At 46.7% G+C, this 24434-nt stretch overlaps 1 protein-coding gene across 2 annotated transcripts; it reads right to left on the bottom strand.

Annotated features, from left to right (window-relative positions):
- Cfap45 (cilia and flagella associated protein 45) lies at positions 1 to 24434 on the bottom strand. Of its 2 annotated transcripts, none has more exons than XM_055613327.1 (12): positions 24031 to 24208; positions 19430 to 19555; positions 17633 to 17775; positions 15163 to 15307; positions 14621 to 14791; positions 13195 to 13373; positions 11920 to 12049; positions 7154 to 7300; positions 5712 to 5825; positions 4923 to 5116; positions 461 to 685; positions 1 to 227 (listed from the first exon to the last, which is right to left on the bottom strand). In XM_055613327.1, exons 1-12 carry the CDS (start codon positions 24088 to 24090, stop codon positions 149 to 151), a joined length of 1713 nt encoding a protein of 570 aa, XP_055469302.1. In that variant the 5' UTR covers positions 24091 to 24208; the 3' UTR covers positions 1 to 148. The 2 variants fall into 2 exon arrangements, with proteins under 2 accessions (XP_055469302.1, XP_055469303.1); XM_055613328.1 differs by lacking the exon at positions 24031 to 24208 and adding an exon at positions 24394 to 24434 and having other exon boundaries at positions 2 to 227.

Here is a 24434-nt window from a genome sequence, read left to right as displayed (position 1 = left end):
GGGCCCATTGGTATCCCCTGCCCCACAGCAGTAAAGCTGAGCTGTTCCTTAAAGAATAGAATAGCTTTAATCTGTAACTATGAAATGTCTAGCAGCAACCGTGGGCACCCCGGGACAAAGGAGAATCTGAGACCACAGAGGCTTCCCTTCACTTGACAGAAGTGGCCGTCAGGATGTTGGCTTTGCGCTCCGCTTCCATGCAGTATTTCTCAGGGAGGCCCGTGGCTCTGCAGGGAGAATCACAGGGCGTGTGACGGGAGAAAGCCTGCCATCTCCCCAGCAAACACATTCTGGTCAGGTTCTGTTAGAGCCTCTCCCCCACCCCAGGGGAAGCCTCGGGCTGATAGCCCTCCCACTAAGCACTTACTGTCAACTGCTCCTCCCCACCCAGTCACAGCTTTCCCAGCCTGCTGCGCCACCTCTTTGGGGAAGAGGAGAACAGCACAGAGAGAAAGCGCACCTCAGCTCTTCCAGCTTTTGTTTCTTGATCTCCTCGATGCGTTCGCGGCGCTTCTCGGCTTCCTCCTTGAGGCGCCGGCCCTCTTCGAAGGTGGCGATCCTGTTCTGCACCTGCTTCTGCTGGTTCTCACGCACCTGCCTGCGGAGCTCGTTGGCGTGCTGTAGGCACCCTTTGGCCTTTTTCTCCTGCTCCAGCTTATCCTTCTCAATCTGCGCTCTCTGAGCCCTGAGGACGGGACAAAAGGAATACAGCTGGCTGAGCTCCTGGGTTACGCTTCTGACCTCCAATCCTCAGGGACCAGAGTAAAAGTGGGCACTACGTATTTTCCTCTCCCCTGCCACATACATTGTCATATGGCGCAGTATTGAAATTTTTAATCATGTCTAAAGTGGTTTCCATTTTATTTTATGTGTATGACTGTTTTGTCTGTGTTTGTACATGGCATCTATGCCTGATGCCCTCAGAGACCAAAGAAGGGCATAAGATCCCCTGAGACTGGAGTTACAGACAACTGTGAGCTGCCATGTGGGTGATGGGAATTGAACCTGGATCCCCTCGAAGAACAGCAATGCTCTGACCCACAGAAATCTCCCCGGCCTTTAATATATTGTAAACAGATATCTCCACAGTCCAACCTAAATTACAGTCGTCAGTAAATTACATAGCTGGGACCTGCTAGCAGGGGCCCGCTGAGCTCTCATCCATTGAGAACTATCCCTTCTCTTCCTTCTAATGGTGCTCTCCAGCCTATTCTAAGCTGTATGCTTTCTTTCCTCCTTAATGATAACAGCATCAACAAAACCAGAGTAAGGAAACAACATCCATAAGGTTAGCACTACTTTGGCAAGAACCCAGTCTGATATCTCTCTGTTCTCTTAGTGATCAATGTCCTCACATTTCTTCTATGGATGCCTTCTTTTTTGTTTGTTTGGTTGGTTGGTTGGTTGGTTGGGTTGGGGTTTTTTTGTTGTTGTTGTTGTTGTTGTTGTTGTCTTTTTTTCAAGATAGAGTTTCTCTGTGTAGCCTTGGCTTTTCTGTATTCACTTTGTAGTCCAGGCTGGCCTTGAACTCACAGCAATCCGCCTGCCTCTGCCTCCCCAAGGGCTGGGATTACAGGTGTGTGCCACCACACCTGGCTTATGAATGCCTTCTATAAGAATGCTTCCTAGACCCTAATATAGGAAGAGAAAATCATGGAGAGATGGCTCAGCCATTAAAGGTTGTAGGCTCACAACCAAAAATATAAGAGGAAGAGACAATCTCTAATGGCATCCAGAGAAGCTCAAATGAAATATAATTACATCCAAAAAAAAAAAAAAATCTGGTCAGAGACCATCTAACCTAATATCAGATTTCTTTTTAATACAATCAAAACCAAAATTGTAAAACTATGTTAGACAGGGATTTCTCACCTGCTTTCCTCCCTCCCACAGGCTCTCTCACACCAAATCAAGGATCCCGCCCCCTCCCAAGCCCTCGTTGCCAAAGACCACGTCACTTATTCATTTTCTGTCTTACAAAACCCATCACACATGGCCAACCCTCTCAAGTCCTAGCAGTTCCTCTAGCCATGCAAACGTCTCCCCAAATCCCACACCTCTACGGGGCCTTCCCCAGAGTATAGGAAAGCAAGTGCTCGCCTCCATGCACTTCTGTAGCTAGACACCAAATGCCTACAGCCCGCACAGATGTGTGGCACGTGTCCCCTCCCTGCTTGTCACTCCCCTGTGTGTAGATTAATTTCCTATTGATTCACACTCACCATGTAAGTGAAGGAGGGATTATGGGGAAGGAGAGCTGGATGTGTCTCTAAAGAGCTGCTGGGTTGGTGGGCAGTTGAAAATGCAAATCAGGAGGAACTTGGTTAATCATTGTCAACTGGACTAGATACTACACTCAGCTAGAATAAACCCCTCTGGATATGTCTGTGAGGGGGTTTCCAGGGAGGTTTAAATGGGGAGAAAAGATGCACCCTGAATTTGGGGTCCTGTGGGTTGGGGTCCTAGAATATAATTTATTTATTACAATTTACTCACTTTGCATCCCAGCTGTAGCTCCCACCCTCGTCCCCTCCCAATCCCTTCCTCCCTCATCTCCCATGCCTCTTCCCCAGTCCACTGATAGGGGAGGCCCTCCTCCCCTTCCATCTGACCCTAGCCTGCCAGGTCTCATCAGGACTGTCTTTCATAGTCTTCCTCTGTGGCCTGGTAAGGCTGACCCCCTTTAGGGGGAGGTGATCAAAGAGCCAGCCACTGAGTTCATGTCAGAGACAGTCCCTGTTCCCATTACTAAGGTACCCACTTGGTGACTGAGCTGCCATGGGCTACATCTGTGCACAGGTTCTAGGTTATCTCCATGCATGGTCCTTGGTTGGAGTATCCGTCTCAGGAAAGACCCCTGGGCCCAGATTTTTTGGTTCTGTTGTTTTCCTTGTGGAGCTCCAGTCCCCTCCAGGTCTTTCCATCCCCCCACCCCTTTCATAAGATTCCCTGCACTCTGCCTACAAACTAGAAATTTTTAACAGAGAAAGGGAGCTGAGTACCAACGTTTTTCTCTGTCTGCTTCTTGACTCTGAATGCTGCGGGACCCATCACCTCGCAGCCACAGCTTCCCTACCATGTTGTACTGTATCCCCTCAAACCATAAGCCAGAAGAAACCCTTACCCAGACTGCTTTCACTGACTATTTTGTCATTGCAATAAGAAAAATAACTAATACACTGGTCATGCCACGAGCTGAAGGCAACAGTCATTGGGTCCTGACTGCATGGCAGAATCACTGAGAGATTTCAAAAGCTACTTGCCCCAGACTGCTTAAAAATCACAACCAGTTAGGGTGCTACCTGAATGTCCATATTTTTCTAAATATTTTCTGCTCAGTCAACAATCTCAAAGTTCAAGATCTCCTTCTGCGGGAAAAACATATGTAGGCCATACTGGAGGTTATGCTTCTGAAGGAAGAAAAGGTGGACTCCTGGCTGTGGCAGAGTCTCTGAGTGAAGACGGCTGTCATGGAAGTCATATGGTCTGGAGACACTAGGTCTAGATTCTAAGCTAGGACAGCAGGTGACGTTGGACTTCTCCATAGAGCTGGCCGAGCTTGAATAGCCTGCTACTGTGTATGCTCCAGGCAAACAGAGCGGAGCAGAGTCAAGTGGGCCAGCAGCAAAAGTAGGACTTGGAATTCGTCCCATTAATATTTATTAGTGCCTGCCAAAGGCACACAGCTGTCCAAGGGCTCAGAGGCAGGGAGGAGGGGGAGACATCTGGAAGGCAATCTGGAGCCCAAGGGCAGGCTTTGTGGGGGATTTAAGAGGCTCTCTCCATTACCAGGTGTCCAGTGACCACAGCACAACCCAGGGGCAGGAAAAGAAGAAGAGCCAAAAGCCATCACAAGCCAGTGAGGACAAGCAGGGGCAAGAGCCTCTGAAAAATCCACGGATGTGGCGGGAGACGCTCTACAGATCTGCTCTGCATCTGCTAAGGGTATAGGAAGCCTGGCCTGGCTTGCTCCTGACTGAGGAAGGATCCAGAGCCCAGACACCAAGATGAATGGGTGCTGATCAGTTGTGCTTCTTTTGAGCTTATCTTCTGTAATTTCACATTTTCCAAATGCAAATTTTATTCGGTCTGTTCCTTTTTTTTTTTTTTAATCGTATTTTCCAGAGATTGGAACAAAGCAAAAAAGGGAGTTGTTCCCAGTCAGATCAGGTCTGGTGGTGGCAGATCTAACTGGGAGAAAACAGAACAGAGAAGGAAACCTGCTGCTCCAAAGGATGATTGGAAGAGTGAGCAGTGTGAGTTCTTGGCTTCTGTGTACATGCTGGAATCGTCATTAATCCAAAACAACACAAAGTAAAAAGGTAAGAGCTGCCAAGCAGCAGAGAGATGAATGTAGAAGACACCCACCCAAATAAAGCCTTCCTATGGAGCAGGCAAGAACAGTGTTCATTCATTTCTAATGAGCTTGACGATACCCAGACAGAGTCTTGAACACGTTGCTCAACAGCTATGAGTCAAACCAATAGCAAAGACTCTCTGAGTCTTGCTCCTGTGACACAACCCTTAGTGTCTGGAGTAACCCTCTATCTCCTCTGGGCTTCTCCTAGTCTGCAGAAAGATGTGGGATCTAGGGGAGGCAGAACAGACCAGATGTATGTCTTTATTTACACCATTAATGATACAGGATAAATAACCCTCCATTCCTTAAACACTTCCAGATGCTATTTTCCAATTCTCTAATCAGAAAATTTCTGGCTCGAATGGCTTTGAGATATTTCAAAGCCATCCATCTAGGTCGGAATGATGGTAGCAACATGATCAAGATGGATGTACACCTGCCTGTTAACACTGCAGAAATCTCCTCTTCATCCAACACACAGCCTCCCCTGAGTACACTCCCTTCTCCTTCCACAACTTTACCAACCCAGGGAGAGGAAGCCAGGGTTCTCGGCCTCTCCTACCGAAGGATCCTCTCGAACTCATCCCGGTCCCGCTGCACCTGCACGGCCAGCGTGTGTTCCTTGAAGGCCACCTGCTCTAGCCGGCTTTTGCGCAGCTTTTCCTCTGTCTCCATCTTCTTCTGCGCCTTTTCCTTTTCCTTTAGGCGCCACTCTCGATCTGCAACCTCCTGGTTGCGCTTGGCCCGCAAGGCATCCTAAGAAAGCAGGCAGAAGAGGCAGGGGATAGAGGACCAATGAGGATACAAAAGAACATGAGACAGAGTAACGGACTTACAGAGTTCAGTCTGCCAAAAGAAGAAATGGAATCTTTAGGGTCAGAAGATTCGGGGGGGGGGGGGGTACCTTGTGCTGCCTCTCTCACCCTTATTCTTTCATGATTCCTCAAGCACCTCCAGGCACTCCTAGAATTGTTTCTAATTTTAAAAACTGCTAATGATAGAGATGCTGCATCTTCCTCTGGTGACATGTTTCATTAGTCAGTTAAGGTTGGAAAATCTTCTTTATGTAGCAGGAAAAAAAAACTTCTCTAGAACCTAAGTGCATACTTCTGCTCTCTCCCTGCTGCCACGGACAAGGGGAACAGGCCCACCCTTCCTCCTCAGATGCATTTTCCAGAATATATCCCATCATTAAATGATGTTTGTCTGCAGTTAGATTTTGAAGGCTAGACAGCAGGCATCCTCTCTTCTGTCCTCTACCCTGGAGGCCACTTTACAGGCTGTCAGGGGATGGCTATGGGGCTGGGAGAGACAAAGGAAAGTGGAGAGGAGAGGAAGAGGAAGTGGATACCTGCTCTGCTCGATAATCCTGTGCCTTCTCCTGCAAGGCCCTCAGGCGGGTAATCTCCTTCTCTTTCTCCCTGCGAATTCTCTCCTGTTCAGCTTCAAACTCTGCCTCTCGAGCCTGTGAGAAAGAAAAGACCTCACAATAAGCCACACTGTTGCAGCTCTGCACAGAGAAACAGTCTCTACATTGTACATCCTTTCCAGCACTGCCTCTACCACTTCCTCGTTCCATCTCAGAGGGGAGTGAGACCTTAGCAATTCACAAACCTAAGGACAACTAGCATCTGTAGATGGTGGTTTACAAAAGGCTTTCTCGGGCATTATCCTGGAGAGCTCAGGCAGCATCTCACCAGACAGAAACTGTGGATGCCAAAACTGATGTGAACACCTAGAATCCTGAGCCCAGGCTTTCGTGTACCTTCCATCACACTGAAGATAATTTCATGTTGCAAGGCCAAGGAGTCAAGTAACAGCTGTGGTTCCCTGCCTGCCTTGTAAAATGCAGCAGGTGGACAGTATCTCATTAGCCCCCCGGGGAAATTGCCAACCATGGTTTGGGCAGTCCCACAGTGCTTAGCAGATACCTCAAGAGTGAACCATCAAAATGTGTTCCTTTTGCCAGCTCTGTGAAAGAACAGGAATGAGTATCTCCCAAGGCTTCTCAACCACTGCTTCCAGAGTGGTCACATGGCCACAAGCACATGGTGGGTGACACACAGTGCTCATCCCATGAAGACTGTCCCTTATTAATCATTATTCTAATGAGAAATACATACCCTAATCATTCCATCATTCAATTTTGTCCTAAAATGAGTCCACACATTTGGGTGCTTTAGCCATCCAAACCTGTTTGCAGATATTGCTTTCTGCATATAGATGTTCTTATACATTCATTCTACAGTGGGGGGGGATGCCTATTTTTAATATCCAATGCAGGATGTCTAATATAAGAATTTTCACACACACTCACACACAAACGCATGTGAAAGCTAACCCTTTGTTTCTAGGGTACTCAACCCCTGAAAATTTCACAGAAACTTCACTTTCACACTCATTTTAATTTTCTTTTATGGCATGTGACCCTGATCCCAACTTTTTTGTTGTCGTTGTTTCTCTGTGTAGACCAGGCTGGCCGTAAACTCAGAGATCCACTTGTCTCTGCCACCTGAGCGCTGGGATTAAAGACGTGCATCACCATGCCTGGCTCTCATCTCAAGTTTTAAATGAAGGTAGTAATGAAGACAATGATACACTTACTTGGGAGTATCTCTAAAGTCATACTCTTACTGAACAATTTATCAGGCCATGGAGAGAAAAATAAGCCAAGCCTATTCATTTTTAAATGAAGACATGGCGGTCTTCCACTAGAGCCCCATTATTGCTCAGGCCTATTACAGACATGTCACTCCTGAACACAGATCCCAGCATCAGACACCAAGTCCCTACCATCTTCTTCTTGGTAAATTCCATCACCATCTGGTCTGCCAATTTCTCCCGTTCCATCCGTTGTTCTTTCTGTCTCTGGTTTTCATCGTTGATACGCTTAATTTCAGCTTGGATCTTCAGCCTTTCCTGATGCCTTCGTTCCAGATCCTGCCAGCAAAAGGAAGGGGTCCTCAGAGTAGCAGAACACAAGACAAAAAGCTACCTGCATGTTGGTACAGAGAGAGACAGAGGCAGGAGGTGGTCCAGCTGCCGTCACCTGCCCACACTAAAGCTCTCTTTCAAGAATGGACAATAAGCAACTTTACTATCAAACAGCCTCTTTGCAGTCTTCATCCAGCTCTACTTAGTGATGGCCCCCGACACTGTTATCTCTCTACACTTTCTGGAAGTGGAGGCTCTTAAAATTGTATCCATCTTGCCATGCTGAAGTCTACCCCTGTGTCATGAGCTACCACTCTCTGGCTTCCAATTTCCTTCTATTTAAACTCAAATTTGAGATCTCATTCAGCAGTGATGAAAATAAAATAAAATAAATTGCTCAAATTGAGTAGTTTCGACACACTGGGCATTTAGCAGAGACTGCTTCCCAAGTCCTGAAAGGTGGAGCCTTGAACAAATGGAAAACTGAGGTCCTTCAATTAAGTGGGTTGCCCTAGGCTGCTGGTAAACTCCCTCTTCCTATTTAACGTTTCCACCCTCTCTGGAAAGCATACTGAACTGCTTCAGCTTTCTCTCGGTTTCTGAATTTTCTACACTTGAGGCTGGTGCCACATCTTTGGGAAGTCATCATACAGCTCCCTTTTACTTTGTCCCTGCTAGAAACAGGGACCTTGTGTCATCCCCTCCCTCCCCCAACAGCATGTAGTTGAAAGACAGGAAGACAGCAAATACCCAATAAGCTAGTGCTAAAGAAAGACCAAATGGAGTAGTACATAATGAGGGGGAAAAGGCTTAGTTAGACACAGAGCCATGAAAAGCAGAGTACCAATTTGAGTGCCAAGATCTTTTTTAAAGACAGAGCCTATTTTTTTTTCCCATCCCAAGTTTCCAATCTCAAGTACTTTTAAGCCAAGGTACATTAAAAAAAAAAATGGGGTCCCACTATCACAGTCCTAGCTGACCTCTGCCTTCCTCCCTCCTGCCTCCTGCTTCCTGCCTCCGAGTGGTGGGATCATAGGTGTGTGTGACACCACACCCAGCTTATTCTTGAGTCACACACAGAGACACTGGAATCCTGTGCAGCTGGCTGCCCATCACCTCCAACAGATATCAGGCTCTGCTTCAGATTTCTTCCCACCCATTCACTCAGGTTCCCATACTGCTTCCTGCTCCATTGGCTCCACTTCTTCAAAAGCCGAATCTCCCCAAAGCCTTGTAGCTTCTCTGCAGACCAGCTTCAGCCTTGAATCACTCAGCCTAAGGCCTTGCTGCCCTGGTCCTTCCCTAGGGCTGCTACCCAATTTATGGCTTCCCTCCTCCCAGAAGCTTCCTCACCAGATCCCCACAGCAGCTCCGCAAGTCAGTCTCTCTCTCTCTCTCTCTCTCTCTCTCTCTCTCTCCTCTTATACTCTCTCCTTGCTTTTTTCTTCATACCACTTTTCCCTTCTGCCCCTCCAGCTCTCACACGCCCTCCCCCTCTTCTCCACTTCTTCCTTTCCATTTTTTTCTCGCCAGTTTCAGGACTACCATTGGTAGCCCAGGCAATATTCACACTGACCCTCATGGCTAAATAAGCTGTCGCCTCTGATCTAGGACATTTATGTAATCGTGTATTTATTTGCTTCCTTGCCTGTGTATTTGCTCTTTAGTTTGTTGTCTTTATTGGCTCATTTGACTTCCAAGGAACCAAAAGGACTTTCCCTGTTTCTTGTCATTGAAGCCCTTCAAAGAAACCTAGAAAAACTCTTGATTCTTCTTCATTTTGGTAGCAAAGTGGGAAGAGCCTTGCAGCTCCCTGAGATACTGACAAGCAGATCTATGGCTGCTGAGGTGCAGGGTTCTACCCTAAACTTACCTAATACTACTTCCTGGAGACTCGGGAGTGTCTTGTGGAAGGACATCCAGAGGAGGGTGACACATGGCAGTGTCATGGTGCTGACTCACTGGAGGCTGGAACTTCCCAGGGAGCCCACCAATTCCCAGCTCCCCAACCTGGCTGAATCGGCTGGCTTTGTGTCCCACATCCTTCCCTGCATATTTTCCCCACACCTCTGTTCTGTACACTTCTCCCCTGACCCAGTATCCTAGGTAGGTGTGTCTACCTTCTTGGTCTCCTTTGCAAGCAGTTCACAAGGCTATAAGCCCCATCCCCCAATCAGGGATCTTCCACCTACTCGTCACACCAGTCCTCACACCGTAGGTGCTCTGAAAACCTGATCATCACTTATGGCACCCTTAATGGTCCCCAGTCACTCACTAACACCCAATGTACTGGCTGATGACAACTCAATCATCCACACACATGGGGAGGGGAAAAACAAAAAACAGAAGACCATCAATTCCATAAGTTCAATGGCATCATAAAATAGAATCGGGTACAGGAATGCTATTGGATAAGAGGAACAATTTCTTTTGTTCTATAGCACAGTGGGATAATTACACCCAGTAATAATCAATTGTACATTTCAGAATACTAGCAGAAAAGATTCTGAGTGTCCCCAAAACAAAGAAATGTCCACCATTTAAGGTGATGGATATGTGAGTCACCCCCATCTGACCATTACACATAGAACTGTCACACTGTAGACCACAAAGTACCATATGTCAATTAAAAATAAAAATATATTTAAGAAACAAATGAATCAACAAATGAGGGGATGCTTTAGATCAAAACAGACTAAAGAGACTTAACCAAATGCAGCCTGCGAGCCTTGATTAGAAACTTGTTTGGAAAAAAGAAAAGCAGCTGAAAATACATGTCTAAACCATGTTGGTATAATGTTCTTTTGGAATGTATACAATTTACCCTTGTTCATTCAAATGCTGATTTCTCACCCCACTATCTGGTTTCAATGCGGACATTGCATTGTGATGTTTATTCTAAGCATCACCTGTCTCAAGTTTGTGTAAACATGCCACCATTTGTTCTCCAATTTGTCAATTAAAACAACCAGCCAGTGCTGAGCAATGAAGAGAATAGGGTCAGACATCCTGGTCTGGAGGGGAGGAGAAGGAAGCAATTGGGAGCAGAGGTCAGCAGGAGGGGACTTGGAACCATGAGGAGAGATAAACTGGACCTAAGATATGACTAAAAGCAAGTAAAATGGGTAAAATCGGAATGGTAGGAAACTATGCAGGCTTGGAGGTTTAGAATGGAGTAACTATTGCCCAGCATTGTGCTCAAAGTTAAATAAATCCTAGTCTCTGTGTGGTGATTTGGGTATATAGCTAGTTTAGGAATAACCACTGTTTAACTAAAAGATAAATCAGTATTAAACTGTAACCTTCAACAATGATACCAATTAAAGAAAACTGAGTATAAGTTAATAGTAGGTGATATTGTGGGATCTTAAAAGGAGCTTTTGATGGAAGCTATGTAAGCGGGCTTCACTCTTCAGAGATGGAGACGGGGGAGGGGATGAAGCATTTAGTAGCAAAGTGTCAAAATGTCTATAGCCAAAAGTAGTTTAACCAAGTATTAAGGTAAATCATTAAACCGAAGTGTAGTGTTTAAGGGTATGGTTACAGTTCTTTCAACTTTTGTTTGTGTGTGACGTTTTCAAAATAAAATAAAAAATTGGCAAAGGGGTAAATATGATCAAAACACATTGTACAACATCGCCAAAGAACTAATAAAACGTTAACGTGTGTGTGCTCAAATGTCTGCCATAGGGCTAGAGAGATGGCTCAAGGGCTGAAGTGCTTGCTACACAAGTGTGAAGACTGGAGCTCAGATCCTTGGAAAGCCGGTAAATGCTGAGTGGACGCAGTGGTCCACTTACATTTAAACCTGAGAAGACAGAGAAAGGAGCTCCTTCAAGACTAGGCTTGACTGAGAGACCTGTCTCCGTGAATAAGAGAGATGGAAGATGATTTCTGACCTCAGCTTGGGCTTTCCACAGGCATGTGTGTCACACGTGCCCATCCGCATGCAAAAGCATGCATACCCGCAGCCCTATATGCGTATGTCCTTGCTTTTCACGTCTGTGTGTTGCAACACACACGATAAGGCAAATTAAAAGACCATCTTAAACTTTTTAAGTTCATATAGATGTGTCATCAGGTTTCTGTTTTGGTTTTTGTTTTTGTTTTTTGTTAAATGCTCCGACTAATTTTATCTAAGCTAATAGGGATAAAAGGTTTGGCTTCCCAACACAATTAATGACAATGGGATATTGTGTACTTTGAAAGAGACAACAGCAGGGAGCAGGAAACAAAGCACTACTGTTCATCTATGGAGTGTGTAATTTTCCTTAGTAACTGAGGAAAAGGCTGTAAAACAGCCCTATGTTTACTTGTAAAAAGCATGCGGCCATATATTTCCTTTATGTGTCTGCTCACATTGATATGCCAGTCTAGGACCATAAGTCCCTGAGAGGCAAGGACAATATCTATCCAAATCACAGCTCATCCCCAGCATGATGCATGGCCAAACAAATGTTTCAGACAGCAATTAAGAAGTTGATGGTGATGATGTTGTGAAATGAACATGTGCCCTGTGAGGAGAGAGAGAAAAAAAAACAGCACTCCATACCCTGAGCTCTACAGTCTTGGGAAACTTTGCCACTGGTGCTGGTGAAAGCCAGCATGGCCTGATGGCCTGTTACCTGCATATCCTCCTCATGGAGCTGTTCCAGGTACGCCAGCATCTGTTCCTTCTCCTGTTCACGATGCTCTGAAAGCAGTGAGCGCTCCTCCTCATTCTTTTTTATCTGCTCCAAAATGTGCCGTTTTCCCCTGGGAGAAAACAGGATTAGAGTAGCTCTGAGATCAACAGTCTAAGTCTCTACTCTGACTTCCATCAAAATCATGCCCAAAACGGGAGGCTTCCTGGACATCATTTCACAATGATGTACTTACGCCTTCTGGGTCCAGGCTATAGTCCATCCATGGAGTGTCCTGGGGCATAGTCACTCATTTTCTGTGTTAGTTCCAGAGTGTTCCTGCCTGAGATTTCTCTTCTTTATCTATCTTCCCAGGAATTACCCAACATCTTAACCCACCTTCTCTGCTCTAGTATACTTAACATGCATCTGGAATCCAACCTCTTCCCAAGTCTTCTAATGATGTGGAAAGACAGCTTCTTCTCTGAGTTTCACAGAGCTTTGTAGATTTTCTAAAACTGGGATCTCTAATTCCTTTAGTGCTTCTCTGCTATTGTCTTCCAACCTGACTCTCACCCCTTCTCTGCCGGCTGTCTTTTTGCGAACATGCTCACCCTGGAGGCTCTCGGCTGCCGACAGACAGGGCTGAACCCTGAGCCCCACCCAGCAAAGCCCTCTTTTCAACAGTAAATATAGGGATACTGACTACCAGTGCTGCCTGCCAGCGACCCCAGGGTGCTACAGGTATGTCAGTAAACTTGGAGGCAGCTAAAGCCTATGGCATGAGTAAAGGCAGGAAGAACGGAAGTAGACAAGGCAACGATATGAATCAAGAAGAAATATTAAGGTCGTATTCAGATGGCGTAGTTGAATGCTTCGTGTGACAGACTGAAATAAACAAGGGCAGGAAGAGTCAAACCCACGTGGAGAGTGGGTTTGAGCTCAGCCACGTAAAGACTGGATCAAATCACTAGAGCTGTCTAATGAGGCAGAGTGGTCCTTCATTGGATCTGTTTATAAAGATTTTGTAGACATTGGGGGAGACATATAGAGTGGATGACAGGAAGTACTGAGAAAGAGGTGGGCTATACTGAGAAGTACCTATTACATTCTTGTGAGTAAGCTTTGCAGGTTGTATGGTGCCCTGTAGCATTCTATAAGGGATGGGAGACATTGGTACCTCGCGACTTGCTCTTCCCTCCCTGCTAGGCTGCATGGACCTGAAGACACAAAGAAAGGACGTAAGGAGGGAAATGCAGACACTCCATCTTTACTTACCGTATTCTTTCCTCCTTCCTCTTATTGTCCCGATCCTTCTGCCTTTGGATGGAATTCTGCCGTTCTGTTTCCATCATCTGATCCAACCGCTTCTCCTCTTCATCCAATTCCTTTTGTATCTGCTGCTTCTCCAGGATCTGGGCATCCCGGATTGCGTGGCACTTGGCATTCAGAATAATCTAGGGAGGGGGGGGGGGGGGAGACTGTGCCACTAGGCCTGGTAATAAGGTTAGGGAAGGAGCTGTTCTGAGTGTGTAGAAATTGAAAGGGGAAAAATGGGAGCAGCATGCTAGTGCATGCACTGGAGCTGTGAACGCTCACCGAGTTCAAAGAAGCAACATTTTTTTCATCCTACAACTCAAACATTTATTGGGTTCTTTTTTTTTTTAATAACTTGTTCAGTGTTCTTGGTGGTTTGCCTGCATGGATGTCGGCTTGAGGAGTCAGAAGGCCTAGAACTGGAGTTACAGACAGGTGTGAGCTGTCATGGGTGCCGGGAACTGAACATGTGTTCTTGAGAAGAGTAGTCAGTGCTCTTAACCGCCGAGTTTTCTCGCCAGCTCCTTCACTGGGTTCTTACTAGGCACTAAGGTTTATTTGAGGAGAGAGAGAATCACTCAGGGTATTGCAGAGTTTGGAAAGTAATAGATCAGCCTTTGGAAATATGAAAGCTGTGATATCATATTCACTTACATAAACACACACAAAATGTCAATAAGACTTTAGAGCTTTGCAGTTCCTTCACAGAAACACATGAACACCATTTTTTGCTTAGGGAAGCCAAGACATTCTAGCAGAAATTCAACCATTACCTTTTTTTTTTTTTATCTAGAACCCAATATGACATAAAAGAAATGAAAATCTGTGGTGCTGTCATTAAGAACCAGAAAGTAAGAGCTTTGGAAGATTAAAAGCAGGTGCAAGTAGAGAAGATTTACCCAAGACACAGAAATCAGAAATGAAGGGGTTGGGGAGTCAACATTTTTTATTGGCTCAACAAGAGAGACACATGCAAATGAATTACAGAAGAGAATTTCAAATGAGCTCCTGATCTTTATGCTCCCAGCTAAAAGAAGTACTCTGGGCACTTCGAAAAGAATCCTCTTCTCTGCACCACTATCTGGGGCCAGACTGGAGCTCACAGGATAGAAATAAGAGTGAGATCCTTATCAACCACAGTTCCCAAAGGTTTGCCTATATCTTAGCTAATTTAGTACTGTCAATAATTCTGCTAAAAAGCGTTGCCATATTTATTTTACACGTGGACACGATGAGGCTCAGAGAGGGTAAGTGACCAGCTCTAGTCATCCAGCCAGCAGGTCACTTTTCCTCCTCCCCTCACAAGCCCCACCCACATCAGTCCAGTGTGTGAATAAGAGCAAAGAGGGAGCCGCAGTGAGTCTTCAGATAAAAGGAACATACCCACCTTGCTCATGTCCTTGAGCTCCTCCTCCTGCTCCAGGCGAAGATTGTTGGCTCTCTGTAGAAGGTTCTGGGCCCGTTCCCTGGCCACCTCCTCTAGAGCACTTAGCATCTTGTTGTTGTTCCAAATCATTTCCTTCTGCTTCATGATCTTCTTGCGGGTTGTCACTGCTTCCTAAGGGGGACCAGCTTGGATTGGTGGGGGTCATCCCCTGTGAGCTTGCCTGCCACAGGTAACCTGGGAAGATTTCTCCTCAGCCCATCATTACATCAGAGCAGAGAGGTTTCACAGCCTGGCTTTGCTCTCATTTTCCCAGTGGCTCACGGACCTCTTCAGTCTCTCAGATGAGAGGAGAGGGCAGAGCAGGGTGTGTCCTGAATTCCAGCACTCCAGAGACACTCCTTCTAGCCTTCACTGTTCAAAGATTCTTGGTAAATACACATGCACAGCTTATTTTAGCACGCCTTCACTAAGTTTATCGCCTCTGGTACACTTTCCTATTCTGTCACCCATCCACCAAGAACAAGGCTATGAAGGTGAGTTACCAAGGCAGCTTCCTTCTCCTTCTTGAAAGCCTGTTCTCTGGCCTCCAATTCTTCTTTGGTCAGGACTTTGGATGCCCACTTGATCCGCTCAAACTCCTCAGGGCTGATGATTAGGGATTCCCCAGAGGGGTCCTCTGTTGGAACACTGACATAGGAATGGCCAGTGTTAGGAGGAGAGCAGGTTCCAGGCTCCCTCCCCTCTTCTCCTCCCCACATTATCTGAGGCACATGAGTCTGCAACTTTGTGGGCCCCTGGCATGAGGGGTTTCAGGTGAGGAACAAGTAATGCTGCAGATTAAAAGGGACATTTTACAGCTTTCTCCCTACAGTCCATCTCATACAGTGCATCCTCGATATAAGTGTCTGTGACCCTTCCTTGTATCTACAGATGTCCATGTTCCTCCCAAGCAGTCTCCTCTGAGCCTCACCACATTCTCACTCCAGTTTACTGCCCACATCAGGACCAATGGTGCAAGGCCCGGTTCAAGATTCTTCAGGGTCAGACTCTCTACCTTTACTACATCAGTGGCCTAGCCTCTGAGCCAGGGCTTTGTACATAACACTCAAAGCTGTTGAATCGAACTTTTAAAACATACTGTTCCTGGGGGTTGGAGAGATAGCTCAGAGGTTAAGAGCACTGGCTGCTCCTCCAGAGGTCCTGAGTTCAATTCCCAGCAACCACATTGTGGCTTACAACCATCTATAATGAGATCTGGTGCCCTCTTCTGGGGTGCAGGCAGAACACTGTATACATAATAAATAAATCTTGAAGAAGGAGAAGAAAAAGAATAAGAAGATTGTTCCTGGTGCATAAAAAGTATAAGGGAACGCTTGGCAAGGTTGAAACAGATGCTGGTAGGAAATCTAAATATCCCCCGTCCATCCAGCCTAGATACACACTTTAAGCCCTAAATATTAATTAAAAACTCTATCGACAACTACTGGAGACATGTCTCTAGAACTCTTCTTGTAGCTACCCAACGCATTCAACAAACCTATAGCTAATTATAATGATTAGAAACAAATAACATACATTAAGGATGGGGAAGGGAGCAGCTGAGAGGTGACAATAAAGCTGCTTCTGGGCGAGGCGATTTAACAGATGCATAGCAATGAGACGCAGATGATCTGAGACGGAAAGAGAAATCGCATCTAATAAAAGGCGTAGGGGATCGTCCTAGAAGTAGATTCACGTATTAGTCAAGGTCTTATACGGCACCAAGCAGCGTGGCCCAAAACAACCAAGGGTGTGAAGTGACAGAGAGCAGCCTGAATCTGAGACACTGGATCTGAAACACAACCAGCATGTCTGCAGAGAGGCCACTCCAAGAACTAGGACCCCTCAACCTACTGCCAACATCTGGCTGTCAGATGCCTAGGCTAGCCGGGTTCAGCTAAGCAAAGGCCAAAGTGGAGTCCAGCTCCTGCATGAGGATCCAGCTGTGTCTCTTCAGCTCAAGCCATGAGCCAAGAACTTCAAATTCTGGGAACTTACGTCATTCCTCATTCAGCAGTGGGGCCAGAGCAGTAGGAATTAGAGAGCGTGAAACATTAAACATGAGTGCTAAACCACCAAACACAGCACTGGCGCCTGGCACTCAGCTGAACTCAGCCTGCACCCTGCAAGAGGAGCCCAGTGACGCTGATCCCGTCAGGAAGTTAAGACTGAGCTAACCCCAGAAGAACCTGAAGAGTCCCTGTGAATTTCCTCTGATAGCCTCGGTCTCGGAAGGAGCCAGAGTGATAATTAGGAACCTAGTCGGTTTCCCTCTGCTTTGGATTCTTGATGTAGCCAAAAGGAAGTGACTCATCTGGTTCATGTCCCTCCCACAAATGCACTACTGAGGATTTAGAAACATTTAGAAACCCCTCTACCAGTTGCCTTTAGAGCCCAAAGCAAGCTTTGGAGTGAAGGGCAGTATAATGGTAATTACCAAAGGGAAGAGAAGAGTACCAAGATGGAGGAGAAAGAACTCTGAAACAAAACAGGGACATTTTTTTTTAACATGTAGAATTTAGATGTGTGTTTATGTGTGTACATGTATCTGTGTGGCTTGAAATAGAAAGAGGACTATAAGAAAGAGGAAAGGGAAGAGATCTAAAGTAGGAAAAGGGAACTATAGAAGATACTGGAATACCTGTGTCATAACAGCAGAAAGGGACTATTTGGAGGAGGAAGGGACCAGCCAGAAGGGGAGAGGGAAGACAGTGAAGACACTTTGGAAAGAACAAATAATAAAATATCACAATGAAACCCATTTCCATAGATGTTAACCAGAAAAGAATTGTTTTAAAAGTTATACAGGCAAACAGAACAAAAACCCAAAAGTAAAGGAAGAGAGCAGATGGGTGAAGAGGCAAGCACTTGGAATTGGGCTGACTGCACATAATCAGCCTGGTGGCCCCAGCACCTTGCACAGAGGCAGCACTGGCTGAGCCAGGAACCCAGGACTGTGCCCTGGGGACTCACATGAGTTCTCTGACCATATCTCTGGTGATGAGCTGGATCGTCTCTGGCTTGTGCTCCAAACCCAGAACAGTGAGAGTTTTCGGCATGGCATGTTTATTGCGGAGCAGCACGGCGGGACTGTCGCTCTTGCCCTGGGGTGGAGGCTATGAGATCAGAGAAAAATACTTAGAAGCTGGTTGCTCCACTTCCCACTGACCCATCAGAACCTCAAGAGTAGCTTTCCGGAGGCTTCCATCCCAGCCAGCCACAGGGGCAGCTGGCTCTGGTATAGACCGCAGCACAAGAGCAGCTAGGACACTGGAAAAGCATCCTGGTGTTCTTTATCAAAACGTGGTGTAAGTGTGCTCTGCATTGGCCAGATCTTTTGAGAACAATACCTTTTGTTAAAGACTGTGCCAAGGAGTGAGGAGGAGGAGAGCGTGACAGGTGTAGGTCTATCCCTATGTTGAAAGCATAAAATTTTAGTGTCTACATTATCTCTTCATGAACATTTCTGGTTAGACATAGCTAAGTGACCTAACAGAAACTGCCTTTAAAAATCTAACATCACTGGGCCAAGCATGGTGCCACACACCTTTGATCTCAGCAGTTGGGAGGCAGAGGCAAAAGGACAGCCGATTTGAAGCCAGCATAGACTCTTAGCAAAACAAAATGTGGTTAAGTAGGTCACCAAGTTAGGATTCAGCAAAATGAACACAGATCAGGTGCATGTTTTGTTTTGTTTTGTTTTGTTTTGTTTTGTTTTCAGATTTTTCTGACTGTGAGTTAGCAAAAAATACAATTCAGGGGATTTCTGAACACAGGAAAACTCAGGTACCATAAATGCGGGAACCAGCACCTGCTTGGTATCCAGGGGGGTCACTTTAGTTGGTTCACTTTGCACCATGCCCTGAGCACCACTGCCACCTGGTGTTCATCTCCACTTCCGGAAGGGCCCAGCTCAGTCATGCCGCAGGCCACCTCTGCCCCCTATCGCCAACTTCCTGGACTCTCATCTACCCATGAGGCCAAAGAACTTGGGCTGGGACAGAACTAATAAATAAGCAGGACTATTCCTGGAGCACTTGCTCTCTCCCACCCTCCTTTTTACTAGAAAATTCCATGAGGACCATTCCCCCTTAAAAAAAAAAAAGTCTTTATGTGTAATTCTGAGGTGCATCCTCTTTATTCTTGCCTTCACCAGAAGGGAAAACACCAGAGTGGGAGACCTTCTGAGGGGATCCTCTAGAAATCCCTCTTCCACTAACACTGAGACCAATAAAGAACAGGAACAGATAACACCCCTTATCCCCCAACATACCTATGCTTCCAAAGGTAACCCTTCTTTCTCCTCTCTGCTCTTTCCCTTCATCTCTCCCTGCTCAGCTGTCCAAGTCTCACTCTTTTACCTCCTTCTCATCTACCAGCACGGGCACCGAAACTATGCCAGACAGCAGTCTACCTCTCCTTTTCTGCACTCAAGGAACAGTCTTTGTCCTAGTCTGGGTGGGTCTTGCTTGTCTCCCCAAGCTAAGCAACTGTTTTAGTTGAGTATCTAACAAGTCCAAGAAGGGAGGCTGTTTGTATTGTTTTGTACTCTGATGCTGTGAAGAAATGGGAATTTTCAGGGGTGAGGAACCAGGTACCCCTGTTTACCTAAAACACACTAGATGTCAGAACTCTACAGCTGGGGCCTCGGAGCTCCCCCTTTCTCTTTGGTATGACATCTCTGTGACGTGGCTACTACAAGCTGCATCCTAAGCCACACTGATCTAAGCCACTGCTATCCATGGGGGGAATCTACTGATGATCAGTTACCTTGACACCTCCAAAAAGGCTCTCATCTACCTCAGAGTTCATGGCCTTGGTCCGATAGCGAGTCCTATTCCGTGACCTGTTGGAAGCAGTGGAAGCAGAGCCTGGGGATCCACCTGCGCTTAGTGGCTGCAGGGAAAGACCAAAAGGGCAGGTCATCAGTACCCAGTGATATCCAGACCACAGTCTGCAAACATTTCTCTAGCCTGTGCTGAGAGCTAGGAGGATGAGCATGTAGGGGAAACCTCTTACAGAAAATGTCTGTGTTGGCCATGAAATGTAGGGGTGCAACATTCCCCATGGGGAGACCTTGTGACCAGCCACTCTAACTCTGAAAAACAGCATTTCTGTACTCTCAAGAGCTGATAAAGCCAACTCAGTCACAACGTATGGATGAAAGGATGGAGAAAGGGATGACAAAAGGATTGGAGTAACACTACACCTCATTGCCTGCACAAGAATGGCCTTGGAGAGGCCCCTGTGCCAGACTTTCCAAGGATGTACTCTTCACCATCAACCTACTCAGGCTGAGCTCCAGGACCCTTTCAGTAAAGGCATACTACATAACGCCTTCAAGTTTCATGAGCAGGCTAGGGACTAAATGAAATAAAAGATGTAGGAACTCGTTGGGCCACAGCCCAGCAGATGATGGCTGACAAACTTTAGTTAGCAAGTGAACAATGATTACCAGCTACCAGCAGACAGAGCTAACCAGAGCGTAATACACACTAAACCATTCAGTGTGCCAATAGCTTCCTACGTTTGGCAAATGCCCCCTTCCAATGATTGTGGGAGACAAGGCTCATTCCCAACAACAAAACCTGAAAACATCAGGCATTTGCCTTCCTAGTCAAGCAGGGGATCTAAGCTGAGACAGTAAGAAACCCCTGACCTGACAGGGACTAGGGAACCGGTGATGCAAGACACAGAACAAGGAAAGCCTTCCTGACATGAGTGGCTGGAGCAGCCACAGTCGGCATCTGGGGCAACACTGATAAGGACGCCACCAGCATGCAGAGCCGGCAGTGTTGAGGAGCATGTGCCAGGGATTCTGGCCTTGGTTACAGCTGAAGAGGCTCCCTCTGTTCCTATTTTCCAAGCCTAGTTTCCCTGATGGTGCAAAATCAGTGGGCTCTCCTAAATCCGCTCAGGGTGTTCCATCCTCCTTAAATAAGAGCTCTGGTTCAGCTGCTTACAACCAAGAACCCACCTAATTACAGCCTCCAGTCCCAGCTTGGCCCTGAGAGTAGGTATCTACATCCAGGAAGCAGTATCTGCAAGGGCTTTTGGATAGCGGCAGCCTTAATCTAAAGCTGATTCCATTCATGGCTCTGAAGGAGCCCGTGTCTGCCTCGACAGAGCTCTGAGAGCTGAGATATCATGGGGAAATAGTCTAGACACACTGGGTCCCTCCAAGTCTGGGAGTCAGCAGCCATGAGGGGGGTGAAGTAAACAGAGAAGTGGACCTTGCTTTCCAGGGCACTCAACAGTGTTTTCCAGGCTCTCCCCGACCTGCCGCTACCAACAAGACCTCCTCCAGGGACCTGCGGCACCTGCGGCATGTTCTTACACTGAGCTGGGCGACTGTTCTTCAGCTGGCTCACTACCAAACAATGAGCACCGGTCTTGCGTGCCTTCCCCAGGTTGCCTGGCACAGACAGCACAGGCTTCCAGAGGGGCCTCCTTGACCTCTTCAGCCAGCCCCAAGATAGCAGGGCAGAGACGCCTGGGTTTACTAAAAAGGCGAATAAGGCAGCCCCAGTGATGCCTAACAGCAGCCTCTGAAGGGCTGTTACATGGTGGACTGAGAACAACCACTGCCTTTCTTACTGAAAATAGAATAAGAGGAAAGGAGCAGTAGGCAGGATTGAGACCAAGCACTAGGAGTAAAGGGAAAAGGTGGAAAGATCGCGAGGTGTGATGTTTGAGTTCCCTATGAGATTAAGGAAAACGTGCTGGGCCCAGCACACAGCAGAAACCCAACTTACACGTGATACAAAACAAGGCAGGAAATTAAACAAGACAACCTCTCGAGGACTCTAGACTAGACTGAAATGAATGTCGCTGGGGAAAAGTGACTCCAAGTCACTCCACCAGTCCACGTTTTCCAGATCACGTATGTGGTCTGCGCTGTGGATAATAATGTATATGAAAGGGCTTTGGAGTACAGATGGAAAGTATTATTATTGTTTTTGCATCTGTTTTCCTGTTTCTTTTCAAAGACTCTTCGTGTGTGGAACTGTGCACCAGAGTTTACGTCCCTCAAGGCAGAGACTGTGTTTTCTCTTTCCTGTGTCCTTGGTACCCAGGTTGGAGGAAGTCACCACAGGAAATAATCCACTGCCTGAACCTAGACTCTATTACAGAGGAAGGAAAGCAAATGACCACAGAGAAGTAGCCACCAAGCAGGCCAGGGGGGAAGTTATGAGCACTAGCGTCGGGTATCTAAGAAAACCTCATTGGAGAACTGCTGACTTTGAAGCCACAAGCTTTACCCCAGGGCTAGAATAACCACTTTTGCCAAGAGTAATAAGAAGAACTAGGGAGGTCACTGTGTAAACACACTAGGAAAAAAAATGAAGAACCAAGCAAAAATGGAAAGTTGGATCCTGCTGGACCAGACGCAGCAGCCAAGTGGTCCTCTAAGGAGGTAAAGGGCTGGTTTTACTTCTTGCATGACCAAATAAATATTCCCCGTAATGGTGAACAGTGGCCAGACAGAAGCTGCCTAGTCCTGCTTGGGAGGAGAAGCAGCTTTCACCAGCTACCAGCAGCAGAGGAGGCAGGGAGAGGGGCAAAAGACGGGAGAGTGATTGGGGACAGACAAACATGCATTAATATGCTTCTCTTGGTGACCCAGCTGCCTCCCCCACTTCTCATCCCAGGAGCCCGAGAATCTGGTCCATACAAGGTTACCCTAGCAGAGACTCTGAGGCAGAAAGATTAAGTCAAATGGACATCAATGAGACAGGGAGATCTCCATAAAATACAAAGTCTTTAAGAAGACATTTTTTTTTTCAATAGGAGAGGGAAGAGGATGTGAGGGGAATGTGAAACATGACATGACTAAACCTTATCATGTAGCTGTATAAAACTATCAAAATTGTATTGAAGAAAATAGATTCTAAGAAATACGTAGATATTCGTATAGAAAGGTTGGCGTGGAGGAGGGCTGGTTTAATTGCAAAGTGCTTGCCGCACAAGTGTGAGGATATAAGTACAGATCTCTAGCACTCACATAAGAGCCGGGCATAGCACGGCTGTAATCCCAGCACTCAAAGAGGCAGAAGCAGGCAGATCTCTGTGACTTGGAGGCCAGCCTGGTCTACATAGTGAGTCCAGGACAGCCAAGGCTACACAGAGAAATCCTGTCTCAAAAAAGAAAAAAAAAAAAAAATCAAACAAAGCCAGGCATAGCATCGCATGTCTGTGATTCTCCCATCACAGATTCCCCCTTGTCCCTGCATTTCAGGTGAGTACTATCATCTTAAGATATTTCTTATGTGGAATAATTTTCTGTAATGAAGAGATAACTATTTTACGGCCAAGAAACAAATTTTTTTAAAAAACCTATTTCTAGTTGAAAACAAAGTGAAACTATGAGGCTGTAAACTGAAGGCAAGAGAGCGCAGCCTCTAAAAACTAACCCAATTAAGCATTCGGCTTAAATGCAAGCAAGACAATGCTAGCAGGGACTGGAAGAGGTCGGTGAGAAGTTTCCCTTATGTCAGCACAACACCTGTCAACTAGACAAAGGCAAAGGCCCGTCAGTTCTGAGACGTCTTTCCCACTCAGATTGACTTCCTCTTTTACATACAGAGTCATCACAGGCTGACGAAATCAGGCTTCAGATTCTTGACCTGGGTGTACTGTCTATTCCACAGACTTGCCTACCAAGAAAAGAGGGATTCCCACACATCAGGCCCCTTGCTTTTTAATGAGTGATGCACCTTGCTTTAAATGGACCAGGCAGCCCATCTGTGGCATATTGCCTGAACATTACGCCAGCCTGGGCACTGAGGTTCCTGCCCCTCCCTCCAGAGGATGCTATTAACCGTTTCCTTTGGGGGAGTCCGAGAGGCCTGTCTATGGGCCTCACCACCACCACCTCTTCTCATTCCTCCATGCTCTGAAAAAAGCATGTGAATAGCAACACACACACACAAATGTACAACCAAAAGGGACCCCATCGCTGCACTTTGGGGAGCCTCAAAAGTTGGAAACTTGAAGACATTTCTTTCATAATTAACCAGCTTCTTCTGAAATCCACTAAAACCTAGAAAAGCAAAGGAGCCTCACGCCAGCTACCGGTGTCCGAGCCACCCAGGTTGCCAGACTTTCTAAGCAAGCTCCAGTAGCCACATGCTCCAACACCTGTCCGCAGCCTCCCCTAACCTCTCAGAAACAACAGTCAGGTCCGAGCTTTCATGGCTCCTACCTGGCCTTGCCAGCCTTCTGCCTATGACCATGATAGGCCACCCCAGCTCAAGGCATCTCAGGACTGGCAGACTTATTTCAATCTTTGCCCAGAACTTTGTAAACCTGGGATCCTCATTCATTCATCCATCCATCCATCCATCCCTTCATAAATGTTTATGGCGTACCCGAATCATTTCCACACAGTGAGAACTGAGGCTCTTCTGGAACAGTAGGTGCCTTCCCATGATCACCCTGCTGGTTAACAGCACGGCGGGTCACCGGGCCCATCACCTGGCTTTCTTACCGGTGCTTTTCTTCATATCACATCTCACAACCCAATAGGACTCAGCCCAATGGGACGGGAAAGGTGCAGCACATCCCCCGTCCACACACCCCCACCCGACGACGTTGCCAGTCACCACTAATTACTCCGTTTCCAGCAGCCGTACTGTCCTCACTCCCAGCCTACTAGAGAAAACCCCTGCTCTCCCCCCTCAGAGCCCCAATCCACTTCAGGACTCAAGAACTCCAGCTGCCCGGAGCCTCACCATCTCTGCCGGCGCTTCAGCCTCAGACGCCTCCCGCCCGA

Source organism: Psammomys obesus, unplaced genomic scaffold (genome assembly GCF_907164565.1).
Source record: "Psammomys obesus unplaced genomic scaffold, mPsaObe1.curated_primary_1811, whole genome shotgun sequence".
NCBI lineage: Eukaryota > Metazoa > Chordata > Mammalia > Rodentia > Muridae > Psammomys > Psammomys obesus.
Note: the sequence above shows the minus strand (reverse complement) of the source record. Positions and strands in the feature narration are given on the sequence as shown.